We start from the raw sequence: 17,510 nt of genomic DNA, 5'->3' as shown, positions 1-17,510 counted from the left end.
CCCACTGAGCAAATAGCTGGCCAGAGGTGGCAGACAGAGGTTTCCATGGACATTTCTTCCCAGCACAGTGGGGCTCTGCTCAGTGCTTGGGGACAGGCTGGGCTGAGGCCATGTCCCCATCCCCGCTGTAACTCCAGCTGGTCCAAGTGTTCCTGCGAGGTGGAGGTGGCTCCCTGTCACGCAGAGCTTTTGTCTTCTCAAACAGATATACGATGCAATTTATATTTAAAATTCTCTCCATAAAGACAGTATTGATCACAGATTCCCAATCAATACATTGCAATTACAACAGGCTTTAAGGGCCATCTGTCCCCAGGCAAAAGAACTGATATAACCACCTCTATATTTTTTGAAAAACCACTACCGCTGCGTGCCCATCCTCCTGCACAGCCCGATGCATCATTTTTGCTCCCAGGAAGAGGTGTTTGGGAGCTCCGTAGCTGTAATTCCTCTTGCCTGCCCCACACGGGGTGACAGGGGACGGCTTCTCTTTGGGCTACAAAGCCACTATGGAGTCCATGGCACCTCTGCTGGCTGCTTTTCCTGCTGCCCTCACACGTGAGCCACCCATTGCCTCTTTCCTTCTTCCCACCCTGTCTGCTGTAGGAAATGATCCTCCAGACGTTACTGAATTTCTCTAAAACAAATAACTCTTCAGGAACATTGCTGAACAGCTTGAGTTGGACACCAGGAGGTACAAACTGACTCTTTTTTATGTACGATACTCTGGGCCACGGACAGAAACATTGTGAATCTTATAAGGGATAAAACTACACACGTCTAACGGTAGATTTCAAGTCATGTGTCACCAGATTAAGGAGCTGCTTCATCAGCACCTGAAACCAACACACTCCTTTCTGTTGATGGCACTGAATGAATACCCACTGCAGAAAGAAATGCTGCCTGCAGTTTCCTTTTCCTTCTTTTCTTAAAGCAGTTTCCTGCAGTAATGGCAGCTCACAACAAGTACACAGAGCGCAGGGTTTTGTTCTCCAAATCTCTTTGGAAGGAAAACGAGGGGATACAAAAGCAGGGACAGCAGAAGCTGCAGACAGACCTTCGCAAGCGACCGTGTGCCAGGAGCCATGGTCACATTCTGAATGCAGCTGCGTGGTGTAAACCCAGAGTAACTGCTTCCTTTGGGTTCAGTTTATTCTCACAGACCCGAGTCAGTCCGTATTCCTAACCTCGGCTTCCTCACGTTTAGAGGGTTTTGAAAACAGCTTCAGCAAACAGTCTCCAGGTTGGTGCAGATTAAATCTAAGGCACAGCCTGTGCTTCAAAAGTTGTACAGTTATGTCAGGGAAGTGACTGCAAAACCTTCTTGTCGAGGTGACTGCGCTGGTAGGAGTCCCAGCGTAAAGCCAGTTGTACCACTAGAAGGCCCTCACAGCAGGACAGCCCGTGAGCATTGCTGGACCACTGTTACATCAGTAGAAGCACTTCTATCCCAGTACACTTCAGCCTGCGCTTTGGCAGCTTGGTGTTTTTTGGCAAAAATATTAAGAGTAGATAAAGTTTAAGCTGGCGCTGCTGTTTTTGGTACCATAGTGTCTGTACAATATTTTCTTGGAGAGTATTTTCAAGATTAAAGTAGCAGCACCACTGGGCCCAACCGCAGTCATCAACCTCCAGCTTGTCCTCACTCACAGCTCATGAAACAGCTTCAGGCTTTTGTAGAAAGCCCTGTTGGACTTTCCACGCTCACCCCAGGCAGGTCGGGCGGCTCTGCTGAGGTCACACCATCTAGCTTTCCTCTGTTACTTTTTTGGATGCGAGTAAAGACAACAAATTCTTTCCACAGACATCTCAGATGAGAAAGCAGGAAATAAAGATGGACGTTTTAAAACGAAAATAGAAATAAAACCTTGCTGAGTGCAGCCACATCGCAGCACAGCCATGGCGTTCCTCCCCGCCGGGTCCCTCCATAGCTGTGCCCATCTGCACTCAGCACCCAGCGAAGCTGCAGATCTCTTCAGGATATATAAAGCAGCGTTTTGGCTTTAGAACACAGCAAATGCTGGAATGTGCAATACAGGTTGCAAAGGCTGACAAGCTAAACAGTTCTTATTTGGCTCAGGGTACTTAACTGTCATATGTCTCTGGTACGAGATGCCCTCCTGCCCGGTGCTCAGGCACTGCTTATTTGTCCTTTCCTTTCTTGGGGTTTTTTTGGTATTTTTTTTTTCCTGGTGCATTTGGTTTTTTTTTATTATTTTTTTATTTTTTTTTTATTATCTTGAATACGTCAGCACAAACCGTAAGAGATCCAACCCCATTTTAAATCAGAGCATAGCTGGCCATCATGGTAAACCTGTCAGGTTTGCTGTGCCCCAGTGCTTGCGGTGTGTGGTACGTTCCCTATTGGCAGCATCTTCAGGTTACATACATGACCCGTGGTGTTAGTTTTAGCATTTTGTTTAAAATAATAATAATAATTAATAAAATGAATCAAAAACTTATTTCTCTTTAAAAAAAAAAAAATGTATATATTACAAATCGCAAAATGAAAGATTAAAGGCATTTTTTATATTAACAACGCAAACGGGATTCCTTTCAAAGAGGACTGACGGGGACTTCTGTGTAGAATCTTGCAGTGCTGCTGCACTGATTTTGTAACGAGCGCATGCTGTACAGAAATCATTGCCTGTGCACCTGGGCGGAGGGGCGAGCTGCTCTTCGTGGTGCACTGCAGCTTGTTGGGATGGAAAGTTACGCCTTCGATGCATTTTTATACTGTACATACTTGTATATATTAACTATATTGCCATGTTCTGAACACAGATTTTGTTATATCTGCTTGTTTCTGTTTCCTACAAAAATTGGTCCATAACAGGGGATTTTTATTTTTATTTTTTTTTCTCTAGAAAATATGCTTGTAATTTTTGTTTGTTTCTCTTCTCGGTCGTCACCTTTAATGGCTCATACAGGAATTAGGGATGGGTTTTTGGAGGAACTGAGAGAAGCAAGGCTGTGTTTGCATGAGAGCTGCCCAACTGCTGGCTGTACCAGGGGGTGGGGGGAGAGGGGAAAGCTCACTCAAGTTTTGCTTTTAAAGCATGCTTTGTCCCATGGGAAAACTCATACACGTACAATTATTCTCTTTGTATTTTATCTAATAGTGCCTGAATATTTTTTTTTTTTTTAATGTCTTCTTGGAGGAACTATTCATAATTGTCAAAATTTGAAACATTAGCTTAATTTCGTTTTCATGACCTCTCATTTCTCCCCCTTATTTATTTTGTTGCTGTTTATAATGGGCCCCAAGGCCGTTTCTGACATCGCAGCGTTCCTCTTCCACATTAAGGATGTTTTTAAAATGACTAAGATTATTGAGCCAACAGGCTGCTTTAATCAAAACCATGTTTCACTCCGTTCCGATGCTACCAGCGGTCGGCGGCGCGGAGCCGCTGTGCTGGAGGAGCATCCCACCTAGCGGTGCTGCGCAGCACAGCGCCCGGCCTGCTGGCAGCGCTGCTTCCAATTCTTTGCTTATTACCACTGACGTAAACGAAGCAAATTGAAAATGTTAATGACTTTTTTTTTTTTTTTTTTAATATATATATATATATATTCGGTTGATTGCTCGATAAATTTGTATAATTTATACTAGAGGAGATTACCGCTTTTATTGTTTTGGGTTCCCCCAAACCAATTATTAACAATCAGGACTACGTATCTCATTAAATTTAAATCAGGTCAAACCTATTTATCGAAGGCCTTTGCTGATGTGCAGGACGCCTGGATTCCAGCGCTTGTAAGAAGTATTTCTGTGGATGATTCCAAAGCACCGAAATCTCCCAGTAGTGATTTCGTGTCCTGTATTTTTATCGTGGCAAATGGTTGTTAAAAAAAAAAAATCCCTCAACTTTACCACAGAAAACATTACTTTTTATGCCCAGGGATTTTTATTTTTATTTTTTTAAATAAAATCACTGCAGTTTTAGAACTGTAATTAAAGCCCTGAATAATAGATCACACATCTTTATCTGTTGTGTTTAAAAGGAAAAAAAAAAAATAGCCCAAACTGTTCACATAATCCTGAATGCCTCATTTCCATAAAAAAGGTTTCTATACATATATTATTTACATTTTTAAACATGGTAATTCTTTCCTTTGTGGCATAAAATGTCTCTTTTCCACTGCAGCTATTGGAAAGCGACTGCTCACATCTGAAATGTTATCATAATTTGCATCAGGAAACCCAACTGCAGACATTAAGGACTTGGGTGTGTTCAATTATGATTTTGCTGGAGGCTGTCCCTCATTTTAATGCTGCACTCATTGAACTACCTTTCTGAAATCTAGCTGATACGGTTCACCATAGACATGCTTCACAACATCATTAGCTTTGCAAATGGCTTCATTTCAGTCGATGCAGACTTCAGTTTTGGCCAATTGTAAAATGGAAATTTGAAAAGGAAAAAAACAGATGCACTTAAAACATGAAAAGAATTATTTATATGATAAAAATATATTTAGATTTTCAAAGCACAAGACTGAACAGAAGTGCTCTTTTTATGCTTTCTGAAGATGTTACTGTTAAAAGTCTTTCTACATCAGGCTTAATAAATCTGTAATGACATTTGATGGATTGATTTTTGTGTGGGTTTTTCTTTTCTCTCTTTCTTTCCCCCCTCCTTTCTTTCTGTGCGGAGAAGAAAAGGACTGACCTGGAGAGGCAGTGGGAGTGAAAACCACAGGAATGTGCCCGCTTTAGTGAAACTCACAAATGGTTCAGAGCAGTCTCCCTTCCCTTAGATAATAATCTTAAATAAGAAAAAAAAAAAAAAAGAAAATCTAGCGACACCATCCCGAGTTTGTTTCTGCACATCCTTCTCCTTCCCTCATCTGGCTCCTCTGACCACTCCATGCCTGGGTTATTTATGATGTAATCTACAGCGAGGCATTGGGCCGCTGTCACACAAATCCAGGGCTCGCTAGCCATAAAGCAGGCATGATTGAGATACCAAATACCCTTCTCTCAACTGCTCCACCTCAGACGGATGGCTCTGTTTAACACTTAGTTTCCCTAAGCACTCCCTTGCTCCCCGTAACGCTCCCTCTGACGCGGGCGATGCCTCACGCCGGAGCTCAGCAGCTCGCGCCGATGCCGCACGAGCCATCTCTGGTTATTTACTGCAGATGAGGCCAGGCCAGCCGCGGCAGAGATTCCCGAGACTCGCACGCATTAAATTTTGATGGGCACAGTATCACCTGTTGGCTGCATGTAATTGCCATCGCTCCTCCTTGGGGTGATAAAACAGGAGACGACCTGGAGCCAGCTGTGCGGAGGCAGCGCAGAGCCCCGGGCACCGCTCCTGTTCCCAAGCTCTGCTCAGGGATATCCAGCCAGCACCGTCCTTCCCTTCCTGCCCAGCGCTCAGAGCCAAATACTGCTGCCCCACCACGTTCCATCCGCAGCCCCAAGGCCCACCCTGCACCCAGGGACCAAAGGACGAGGGCCGCTCTCCCACTCCTGCACTCTGGGTCAGTCATTAGCAAGTGCAGTTAGGAGCCAGCGCCTCAGATTCTGCAGTATGGGTTGTTGTTGTTGTTTTAAGTGATTTTTATTTTTTTAAAGGAATATATTGCACACATCTCAAGAACCCCCTCTAGGGTAAAATAAAATATATATATAGATGGCTAAAATAACAAATGAATCATAAAACTTAGAGATGGAAAAGGACTATTAGATCATCCAATTTATCTTGCTGTCTGCCAATACAGGTTTGTTCCCTGCAGACCGCTCCCCGGGGCTTTGTCTCGCCTTTCTGACTTAACTCCAGCACTCAGGGTCCTCTGCCACTTGCTTTCCCAAGTAGCACAGTTAATGCTTTAGGCATCTTTGATAGGTTTGGGGCCAACTCCTTGCCTGAGGGGAGTCTCACCTGCACGGCGCACTGACTGCGACTATGTTTACATCTCCATGAGGCACCAGCCCTGCTGGAATGTGCCCCAGCTCCTGCACGGCACCTGGCTGCAGGGTGAGCCCATGGGCAACCAGGGGCCAGACCTTGTCCATCCTGAGGGCTGGATCCCCTGAGCAGGGCAGGGCTCTGTATGCACAGAGACAGCTCTGAGTTACTCTGAGGGTTTGAACTTGGATCTTTTTTTAATTATTGGTGATACACTCCAACAGAACAAACAAACAAACTCAACCCTCCCGCTTCTCAGGTGGCTCTTTTGGCTACAGGGCAACTTTGAAAGCTGTTTCAGTTGCTGTTTTTGCTTTCATTTCTGCCACTCCTTAAAACTGTTTTGATTTAATAAAAGTTAAACGTTTTCATAGGAGAATCAGGTGAGGTGGTTTGTGATCCTTTTATGTACAACATGTATATTACATTATTCAACAATTCAGGAATAAATTTCATCCCATCTCCCCCTCCTGATTGCTTTATAGTGTAAAGATGGGCTGGCAGTGGAGTCCAGGCACTGAGCAGTGCACGCCAGCAGGGCCACCAGGCCCAGAGCCCTTCCAGTGCTACAACTATTGCTGATGGTCCACATTCCTGAGCCAGCCCAGGTTGTGTGACACAGGGTGAGTTATGAGCAGGATTTAATGGGCAGAGGACACAGCACTTTGGGGCGGTTGACTGTCACTGATCTTCATTTTCAAAGCACTCACCCAGTTCCTGAATCTGGCTTTTGCAGTGCGAGTTCAGCAGTGCAGTGTAATCATTGCTGCGTCCCAAAACTGAGCTTTATAACTGCAGAGCCAAAAATCACTTGCTATTTAAAAAAAACACAACCCAAGCCTTATTTGTAACAGGACATTCAAGTACTTCCATTTAGTTAACAAGAACTGAACAGCATTACAAGTGCTGAAGAAGTTCGTTGGCTTGTTTCTCTGCAGTAACTAATGAAATATCGATAGGTCTGGATACACTCATCCCAGAATTCACTGTGGGTAAATAAGGAAAACAAGCAGCCCCTGAGCTCAGACAAACAGCAGGACTGTGGGGTTAGGGAAAGGGAAAAGCCAACGTTTGATATACAAGTCCATCTGTAAACAATTGTACTAATGCTTTAAAGATGGTCAGCATAGGCTTTTGGAGTTGAATAGGAAAACAACAGTTCTTGTTGGGAAAGAAATGTTTCAATCTGAAAATAAACTCTGTCAAAACGTCCAAGCCCCACATTTAGTTTCTGCTAAAAGAGTTTTACAAGATCCAATTTGAATAGAAACGTTGAGTTCAATTACCTTTTAACTTCAAGTATCAGCTGCAGAGGAAGGGAGAAAAGAAATGTAAACATAAACACAGCAATAAATGTAGATCAAAAAAAACAGAAGTGAAGAAACTTGAAATCTTATTGAGTCCACTTTTGTTTGAGGCCCAGAGCAAGCAAACAACCTTAGCAGCACAAGGGCACTGTGACAGTGCCTCAGTTAGATCAGTTAGAGGGTGATTTGCTCTAATGTTTACCAAAAAATTGAGGCTGGAAAACATGTTATTTATACAATAAAGACAACCGAAGAGCAGAGCCATTTCTCCTCATTTAACAGAAAGCAAAACAGACGTGAAAGTAACTCTCTCTGCTGGCTGAAATGTTTTGGGACTGCATGGAAGTTCTGTGAGCAGTTATGGAAAGAACACAGGAGGAAAAAAAATCTGACTTTGAAAATGTTATTCTGAATTAATTCTAATTTCATTTAGTTGCTCTGACCTTCTATTTTCCTGAACAATTTATGCTCAACTCTGACATTAAAATGTCACTGAGTTTGCTAAAAATTGCTTTATTTAGAAATGTTTTTAATTAACTTTTTGAGCAAAGATATATGCATATATATAGATCAGAACTCTAAACTGAAATGTCATCACTCATGACAAAATGAAAACTCTTTTTACAACTTGAAGGGCACTTTTTGCCACACCAAAACCATCTCCTGGTTTTCCAGAGCTGCCAGGACAGCAGGCAGCCCAGGCCCTGTGGCCATGCAGGTAAGGCTCCTCCTGCCACCACTTCTCCAGTCACAGGAATGAAGTCACACAAGGTTCCTTGCAAGCGATTATTCACAGGATGAAAAATTAGTAATTGCATTAGGTCATTGCATTCATAGAGGATGAATGAAGACATTTCATATGTGTAAAATTAGCTTTAAATGCCAAAGTATTGCACAATTATTAGACCAGATTTGCTCATGAAAATATTTCTATATTAAAGATTCACCCAGACAAACGTCTCAGTGATGTGTACCGTGTTATAAAATGCATCATTTAATTATAAAAGCAGTCAAAAATAATGGTAGCCAGCAGCTAAACTGTGCTCTAGATCTGCTCTGTAGCAACACATTTCAATAAATATTGATAGGGTGAGAAGAGGAAGCCAGAGACAACACTTGCACATCTGCAGCTTTTCTTTGGCTCATCTCACTCGTTGGTGAGGTGTGCAGGTTACACAGACTCGTGCTACATCAACTATTTAAATAGGTCAGCATCTTCCTGAGTGCGTGGTATTTTTCAGGGCATCTCCATTTGTTTTATTTCCACCTACTTTTGTGTAACTGCTAATTAATTTAGGAATCCAAAGTAAGCTTGGCCTTAAGATATGTAACACTTCTATTGTAGCTGGTTTGTCTGTCTGCTGCCTGAGCTCTCCTCGTTAAGCTCATTTCAGTGTCTCCTCTTTGCTAACACTGCCATCTAACGCTCAAACACTGAGCTCTCCTGAGGAGGAAACAAGATTCTCTTTTACACATCATGTTACCTATTAGTCAAAATGCTGCTGAAAGCCATCCCTTCGTCCATTCTAGAGCCCCTACCATTGTTAATAAGAACAAGCCAGTGGAGTAAAAATGAATATTTCTAGGAGAACCCACCCAGAGTGAAGGCAACAGCCTTTCCACCTCTCACAGAAGGTGCAAGGCCTCTTCCTCTAATGGAAGGGAGATGCAGCTTTGAGACTGAGAGAAGAGCAAGGAGTTAACTCATTCATTTGCACTGAGCCCTGATGACACATTAAAGAGCTGGGGATTTTGAAGAGTGAAGGCCCTGGAAAGTACATCCTCCTTGGAGAGGCCCAGAACTTTATCACAGTAAAAACTTCCTTCTTGAGCAAAAAGTTGACCATCCATGCCAAAGCAGGCCCAGACTTTTGGCTTGAGATGGGGCCTCCGCAGACATTTCATCACCAGTTTCAAGGCTTGTGAAGAGTTCCGAGGCCACAGAACCCAGCTAAGCCTGGGTCACAGTACTGAGTATTACAAACCACAGATAACCTCCACAGAAACAGAGGGAGGAAATCTTAAGAGGAAGCAGTATTATCTAAATCCAGGATTTTCCGGTTCCATACTTCAGTTCTGGGCCAAGCAGAAATATGATACTTTGCTTTCACATCCAACACATGCAGAACAAATGTGAAGCTGACGTACCTGTCCTAAAGATACAGCTCGCTTATAGTAGGTACAGTAATAAAACTGAGAACAAGTTGTAAGGGAAGATACCACAGGCTTACATTTCTCTCTTTAAATGAAGAGATGCTGTACTTTTGAGTCTGTGATCAGAACAAGATCAATACGGCAGTCTAAAAAGCATTAGAGACAAAATATCTTGTTTTGTAATACTATCCCCAAGCCATCAGAGCTCTCTCTGGAGCTACACACCAACAGTTCCTATTAACTACTGATTTCTGCAGTACTTTATACGTCCCAGTCTTGGACTCAGATTATCTATTGGTAATGAACCCCTAACTAAGAAAGCCACATTTCATGGAACAGGCCCTTGTCACAGATAACAGTGCATGTCAAGATGGGTGCTCTCGTAATTGGCATGTAGTTACTCAATCTGCATAATTACACACAGTAATCATGCTGTTACATGTTTGGAAATGCTAGATCTCATTTTCTCTACTAATCCTAAAATCACATGAACATCTTCTGTAGGAGCTACTACTTTAGATGTTATGAATTAATATTAAGATGAAATTGAATTAAATGTACTGATTTTAATGTCATGAACACACTCATAACTATTTTTTCCCCTGAGAACCATCTGCAATTTAGAGACTTGCTAATCCTAATTAAATGCACTTTTCTTAAGTGCGTGCAAATGAACAGAGAAATCTGCTCAGTAACACACTTGCATATTTTTCTCTTTTACTAAAAAGGGGAACAAGGAACTGTCTTGTGATTTAATATTAGATCTTCCTTGTATGAAAAGATTAATGTTGTTTCCTCTGTTTCAAGACATTTAGTTGTCTGAGTGTATTTTTACTGTTAACTCGTTAAAAGTAGAGAAGGAAAGTCCCTCATACATTTATAATTAGAGCTACCACCCAGCCAATCTGGACAGGTTATACTGAAGAAAAACACCATTTCTCAGTTAAGCATTTTAGACAGTAGCTAAAGTCCTCTAGTAACTCTGCTTGGAGAAAACCAGAGCACTAAGCAGGTTAACATACAAACCAGCTACCATGAGATTTTCCATGGCACAAGGACAGAAATGAGAGCAGACCATTCAATCAGAAGCACTACTCTGCAGCCCCTCAACTAGAGCAGCTTTAATCAACACCAGTAGTGAGAATACTCTCTGGATTTACTCACCATCTCTTTTTTGACTGTTTTGGCCTTCGCTCCCCCAAAAAGAGTCTCAATCTTTCAATTAATCCAACTTACACTGGGAGTAACATCTCAAAGGAATGAGGAAATGTTTTAGCAGCACTGAAGTTGTTCACTTGTCATAAACAAATGAAGCATAGTAACACTGGAAAAGTCTCCAAAATCCCTCACCACTTGAAGATGAAACAGACTTGAAGCAAAAATGAGTGCTGAATCTTCTATCCTTGTATCAGTTCCATATCTTTAAGAGATCCCCTGCTCAGGCAAGAAGTGAGATTTGCTCTCAAGTTTTACTTTCTATTTGGCATCTGGGGTAGCTCACAAAATGGTAGGCATCTGATACCTAAAAGCTTACCTGAACCTAACAGGGAACGAAGGCATACTTGGAACGCCAAAGGAAAACCAGTTAATGGTAATCTGTGCTTGCACTCCCCCCTCCACCACACTTCCTTCAGCACTGCTCAGAAATTTCTCAGCAGCAGTGTTACCCTAAGCCCAGTTGAACGCCGTTAAAAGCCAGACTCCACGAGTCCTCTTTTGTACACCACAGACAGAACTCACCATTTTCAAAGCAATCCACAGATGACAGTTTTGTTAGGAACACACTTTGAAGTTCTTGTTCTGCCCACCAGCAATGCTTTCACCAAGTCAAGGAATTAGTCTAGGCTCTCTCTACAAACTTGACCACAGCCACAAGTGCCAGTTCCAACACAAGACTCAAAAGCTCCAACTGTGAGGCCAGCAAGGCACTGGTCAGACAGATACGTGCCCTCAAATGAAGTTTGTTTATAAAGGGGAGCCTATCTGATGAGCTCTCTTCAGGACAAATTGCCTTTGACAAGCGTTTTCCAGCTGTCTCACCCCCAAGTTCAATCTGGTTTTCAGATGTTGTCAGCAGTGTTACTGAGGTATGACATCTTACTCAGCTTCCAAGAACACGTCAGACCCAGAATTATTTCTTTCCAGAACACTTAAGCCCTTACAAATTCTAAAGCTTAAAAAAAAATTGCTTAAGAAATTTTAATGCCCTCACCACTTATTACTATAATGAATGCATACAAAAACTCCATTTCTTCTCTTTCGTTGTTTTCCTTCAAAGGGAAGAAACAAAAGGTTTCTTCATTATTTTAAGAGTTCTCTATGCTGCAGCCAGATTTTCTGGGAAGTGACTCAGTATTTTCATGAGAGCAACTGAACGGACAGGAGTTTGGGTTTGGTTACTGGCAGGTCCTCCTTCTCCCCCTCCCATGGGGGTCTGAATATGATGGAAAAGTCAAAGGAATATGAAATTCCAGCCAGCTAGTTTCAACTTTTAAAAGCAAGACACAGAAACCAGTTTTGCAAAACACCAAGTCTATATTTACATCCACATGTAATAATATACTCAACTAAAGTGAAATACATTATAAATTAAATGAGTAATGTGTTCCTACTGCTTGACAACTTCCGGTTTCAACAATTAAAACAAAATGGAATGAAATAAATACATAGAAAGAAAAAAAAAATCAACAATTTGTACCTCTATATATGCACTGTTACCTCCAAAGAATCATACAAAACCAGTAGTATCCCAATAGTTAATACTGATGGGCAAAGTGTATTCTGAAGTACAGGGCTGTGCTGCCATGAAATAAGTCTTCATGGTCATTTTTCCATTTAACCCTCAAGATCTCTACCAAAAAAATCTTGAAGAAAACTGTACCAGCATAAAGAGAGATTAAAAACATCTTAGGTCTTTTTACTTAGACATCTTAATACAGCCCTGTACGTGTTTTAACCACAGAACCTTGTAAGGTACATAGATGATAGTTACAGCATGCATTCTATAAGACTCATTGGAAAGATCACGCAAAAAAATAGATTAACCATTTTCCAAGTGAATCAGTCTTCAAAAAATAGGCTATAAAAGTGCAAAACTAGGAAAACAAATCTAGATTATGTACATATGGCTCAGCTTATGAACAGAAGAAAGGTAAATAGTGTACAATTTCCTGATACACAGCACTTCATTACATTGCCAGTTTACAGAGACGTTAAAATAAGGTCCCATATTCAGGAACTAAGACATACAACTGGAACATCTCAAGTTGCATAATGAAAAGACAAGAGTTTCTAGGTTTTGCTATTTTACATTTTGCTATTTGAGGGAAGAGAGCAAAACAAGCAGTGCAAATTCTTTTTTTTTTTGTTTGTTTGTTTTAGTAAAAATATATGGAAGTCAAAGCCAGATACAGAAGAAATTAACTCTTTACTACAGGCTTTATGAGAAGTAACTAGGAATGAAGGTCAAAATACACAACAGTTCTGCTTTACTGGCTGGTAACTGGCCATCTTCCCTTTACAAAAAATAAACTGCATGTGCATTAGAAAAAACTCTTGTTGTCTTCACAAAAAAATAAAAGGAGATATTCTCCCATTAACAGTTTATTCCTTACTCTGTTTAAACATCCAGCAGATGCTAAAAACCAACATTAAGAAGCTTTCAAGCAGAGTCAAGCAGGCCACAACATAGCCACATCCCTTTTTGAAGTCTGTGGATCCTGTATTCATATTGCAAGCCTGTTTCTGACTGTATAGTTTGGACAAAGGTGCAAAGTAGTTTTCCTCTAAATGCAGTTTAGTAGAAAACTAAACATTTGAGAAATTTGATTAGTATCGTGTCTCATGCAAGTCCTAAGTATTTTCTGCTATAGAGGCTCATTTAAGAAACTTCTCTGAACAACAGCAACCAATGCCAAACCAAGAATCCAACCATATTTTAGGAACACCACACTGACAGACTCAAATGTCAAGTATCACCTCATCCATGCTTTTGAAAAAAGCTGGAAACAACTCCAGAAGAACAGATCCCTGTACTTCTTCTGGAAGTACACAGTATGATCTTAGCATATACAAGGCAGATCAGCATGATGTCAGCACCACTGCTTTGATGTTCACAACATTTATGAACTGGACAGTTTCAGACAGTTTATTTGGAAGTTGTTTTGAGAAACTAACATAGTTAAACAGGAAAAACAACATATGAGAAACTTTCACCTTTATGAAAAAGGAGCATTAAACCAACAGGATTTCAACTTCTGTATTTACAGTTTACCTGAGGTGCAAGGACTATATATTCTTTCAAAGAAACTCTTTTCAGCAGCGCTCAAGTATGTAAAAATATAATTCCTACCTAATATTTGGTCAATTAATTCTAATGAAAAATACTCCAAGTCAATGTCAAGACGTACATTCCCCACACACCTTCATAACCCAATTGTTTAGACTACCTTTTATGGCTATTTGGTATTAAATGTTAACAGAACCAATATTATAGAACTGTAGTGTTTTTATATACAGTACAATCACAGCTTAGTTCAGTAGCTTTCACCATTCATTTTCCTCAAGGGATGAACTGCAGGTATAACTCCATAGAACATGCACTTGTGTCCTTAAGACCTGGAACAAATCAAAAATAGGGTTTTGTATAGAACTAGAAAATAGCATAACACGTTTTGTTTGGGAGAAGGCATCCTTAAAACAAAAGAGAAGATAATCTTCACCCTTGCATAAATGTATTTAGAAATTATTATTGCATGTACAGCCTATCCTATATTTCATTACAAATTAAAACTGGCAATCATGTCTCCTTTTGAACACTCAAACTCCAAGCATGAATACAGGCAGGAAATTGAGTTAGCTTTTTTTAAGAAAAAAAGCAGAACCAGGCAAAAAAATGCTTAGTGGGGACAATAGAAGCAGTAAGATTAGAAGACTATCAAGAAATACAGCAAAGTATTTTAAAAGCTGTCAGCTAGAGGTCAGACAGCTCTGCTCCCCGAGAATGTAAATATCTTTTTAGAAAAGACTGCACACTGGTCCAGGTGCTGTTGCATTCAAGAGGTATCTGCTTAAGTTTCAACGAGGAAAATGATCCGTGGCTCCAGCTTAGAAAGAGCATACGGATATATTTATTTATAGACTTATTCATGCTTATCTCCTTAGCAGCTAAGAATGTTGTGAACACAATGGAATTGTGAAGTTCTGAGATTCAGCTACAAACTGAAGAGATGAAGCACAGGAATTCAGCACACCAGGCTAATTCTTTTCACTTGACTTGTTTCCCCTAAGAGGCTACACCCATCCCTCAGCCAAACAAAGGAAAAGCTATTTGGAACAACCTCACTGGCACACAAGAATAAACTGTCAAGGAGCTATCAGGAAACCCTTACTTCTCTATGAAATAATCCAGCAGCAGTCTTGTTAGAGGCAGCCCACAGTACTTTCAGAAGTTGTAAAGTGAATAATGCCTCCATTTTCAGGAAGAACTGACCAACACAACCGCTCAAGAACTAGCAGAGGATTCACAAGCTACGATAACAGGCAGGTCCTCTCATTTCTAGTTCCCCACATTGTTCCCCCACCCCCGTATACTGACACAAGGGGAAATTCCTCTGGTGAACACTTCCCACTAGCACTGTATCCAATTAATACATTTATCTTTTTTAGAACCTCGATTTCTTTTAGGAAGGAAGCATCTAAGCATTATTTTTTTAAAACACACAAGGTATGCCATTACAGATACTCAAAATAACTAATGCTACATGAATATTTGCTTCACTTTCTAAAAGGGAGAGTTTGCATTTTCAGATGTTCTGGTTCAGACTTTCATAACCTCTCATCACACTTACGCAGCAACGTTTGATGTTATGAGTACATAATGCAATATTTAAGTAACAATTAGTTCAAAAGGTTTGTTTACCGTTTCCTGAAGTAAACCATCAAGTCTTCTTGTCACTTGGTCGAAAGCGTGCATTGCCAATGAAACTCTCATAACTTCGCTTTTGCAGCACACTGCTAGATAAGTGTTGGTATGACACTGATCTTTTTCCTGACAAAAACAAATTTAGACGAGTTATTTCCTGATAATCTAGTTGGTCAGACATTCAGCTGGAAGCAGGCCTATGTCAGCACCCAGGACACAACAAGTTGCCAGAACACAACTCACAAGCAAGGCTCAAGGTGGATAGCTATTCCTTGTCCTCCTATTAGCTGTGGGAAATACAGTACCCAAAACTAGAACAAGGAGAAAAGCTGTAATTTAAGAACCTTGTTCTAAGCTGTTTGCATGCACATATCACGCCAGGTTTTGCTGGTATAATTTGCAAAGGATATCTGTGCTCAATTCATCATACAGTAGGGTCCACTTTAAGAAGTGAATACCTCATACTATATGATACCTATGTATTCATTTTCCGCATTTGTTTGCAAATAGAACATGAAATGGAAGACAGGTATGCTACATTATTACCTTAGTTAACATAGATAACACGACATAACATGAATAACTTTGTTAAGCAGTTTTCAGTGTAGTAGACTGGTAATTTTATATTTATCCACAATCATTCATTCAGCTTTATATACGTGAAATCAATGCCTGCTCCAAACCAAGTCTTTGTAGCTTAAGTAAGCAGTCAAAAAGTACTTCATAAAATGAAGGAAAAGTCAAGGATCATTTTCCCTCCCAGGATACAAAAAGCCCAACTGCCATCCATATTCCATGAGAGCTTTAAATGCAGCATTGAAAAAACCTAGCAAGCTTTAATTAAATTAAAATGGCAAAGCTAAATTAATATTTCAACAGAATCTACAAAGCCATTGGAGTGTGTCATGAGCAATTGTCTTTAATTTGCAGTCTCTGCCAGATCAATCAGCCAACAGGTTATCCTTGATAACATGTTGCCATTGCAAAGGCAAGTAATTTGAAAATAACACAAACTGAGTGGTTTCAGAATGTTTCTGTCTCTTCAGGGCAATACAGAGTGGCACAGCTTACAAGCAGTAATAGAAGGCATCATGCTTTAATCAAGCTTGCCAAGTGGAACATATTCTCATGACAACTTGATCCAGCATTTAACATGCAACATAACATGTTCATAGGACCTAAATAATGTTGCCATAAGCACACAGATCCTTAGAGAAAGATTTTTGACATGCTCTTACAGTATCACCAGGGTCGATTAAGACTATAGAAACATGTAGTAAATTGCATATAATACCAAGCACCTCCATGGAATTGCAACTTTTAGGCAAACAGTTGTACCCAAGTTGTATTTCTTTTTTGTTAAACTGAAGAAATAAGAATTTGCAGAAACTCTTTACTGTCTCCAACCATATTAGAAGTCTAATGCTGAGAAGTTTCCTTGCATTAACCTTTTCAAAATCATCAAGGTCTGGTTTCATTCATGTACTTCTGGACAGAATAGTTGGAAAGCTAGGCAATTAGACTTAAAAGCCTATGTTTTATTGCACAGGGCATTTCTCGAAGTTTTTAAGAAAGCCCCCATCAAAAGGGTCTTGTTTCACAAGTCTTCCCAACAGCAGTAACAGCCATGAAAAGTTGCCTTGAGATGGCTCTGCATAACCAGCAATGAAATCTTTATTTCTATGACAATTATACTGTCTAATGATTGTAGGTATAGCTTCGAGTGCTCTAAATCACAAGCAACAACGACTATAATTTTGGCTACAAGCTGCTGCTTCCAAGCTCGTACCATAAAAGAGGAAGAAGAGTCTACCACAGATTTTTTTCTGGTTGACAGGTGTAGCTTTCAGAAGAAGAACAAGGTGGATTCCAGTGAAGTCACTGTTTAAAAATGGTATTGCAGCAATTGCCAGTTCCACAGGCTGACCTCTCTAAGAGTGCTGGCTTGAGAAGAAATTTTTCTATTCTCAAGATAACGCTGGAGAGAAGCGAAATACTGACCCATCATGTCCAGTGCTTGAAGCTACAGACTTATCAAGACAGCTGAAGCTACAAGTTTTAATTCTCCCCTTCTTATTTTAAACTCAAATTAACATGTCTTTATACAGTATCAAAAGAATTCTCTAAAAATCCTGAGTGTCCTCTGCTCATCAGGTAGCCATGTCACAAAGCACAAGTCCTCAGTCAGTTGACTTGTATGCAAACTAG

At 40.5% G+C, this 17,510-nt stretch overlaps 1 protein-coding gene across 10 annotated transcripts in view; it reads right to left on the bottom strand.

Moving 5' to 3' along the window:
* Nucleotides 1-1,519: 1,519 nt before the first annotated feature.
* ZNF217 (zinc finger protein 217) overlaps nt 1,520-17,510 on the bottom strand; it is a 37,637-nt gene continuing 21,646 nt past the window's right edge. For 9 of the 10 annotated variants that reach the window (XM_090152062.1, XM_090152067.1, XM_090152061.1 and 6 more), the window contains exons 5-6: nt 15,300-15,428; nt 1,520-13,996 (exon numbers count right to left, since the gene is read on the bottom strand). In XM_090152062.1, coding sequence (XP_090008188.1) covers nt 15,319-15,428 — 110 coding nt within the window. In that variant the 3' untranslated portion in view covers nt 1,520-13,996; nt 15,300-15,318. The remainder of the gene's footprint in view (nt 13,997-15,299; nt 15,429-17,510) is intronic. The other variant, XR_016471886.1, reaches the window with a different exon arrangement.

This window comes from Phasianus colchicus, chromosome 17 (assembly GCF_987193195.1).
Source record: "Phasianus colchicus chromosome 17, bPhaCol1.hap1.1, whole genome shotgun sequence".
NCBI classification, from domain to species: Eukaryota; Metazoa; Chordata; class Aves; order Galliformes; family Phasianidae; genus Phasianus; species Phasianus colchicus.
This window is presented reverse-complemented; position numbering and strand designations above follow the sequence as displayed.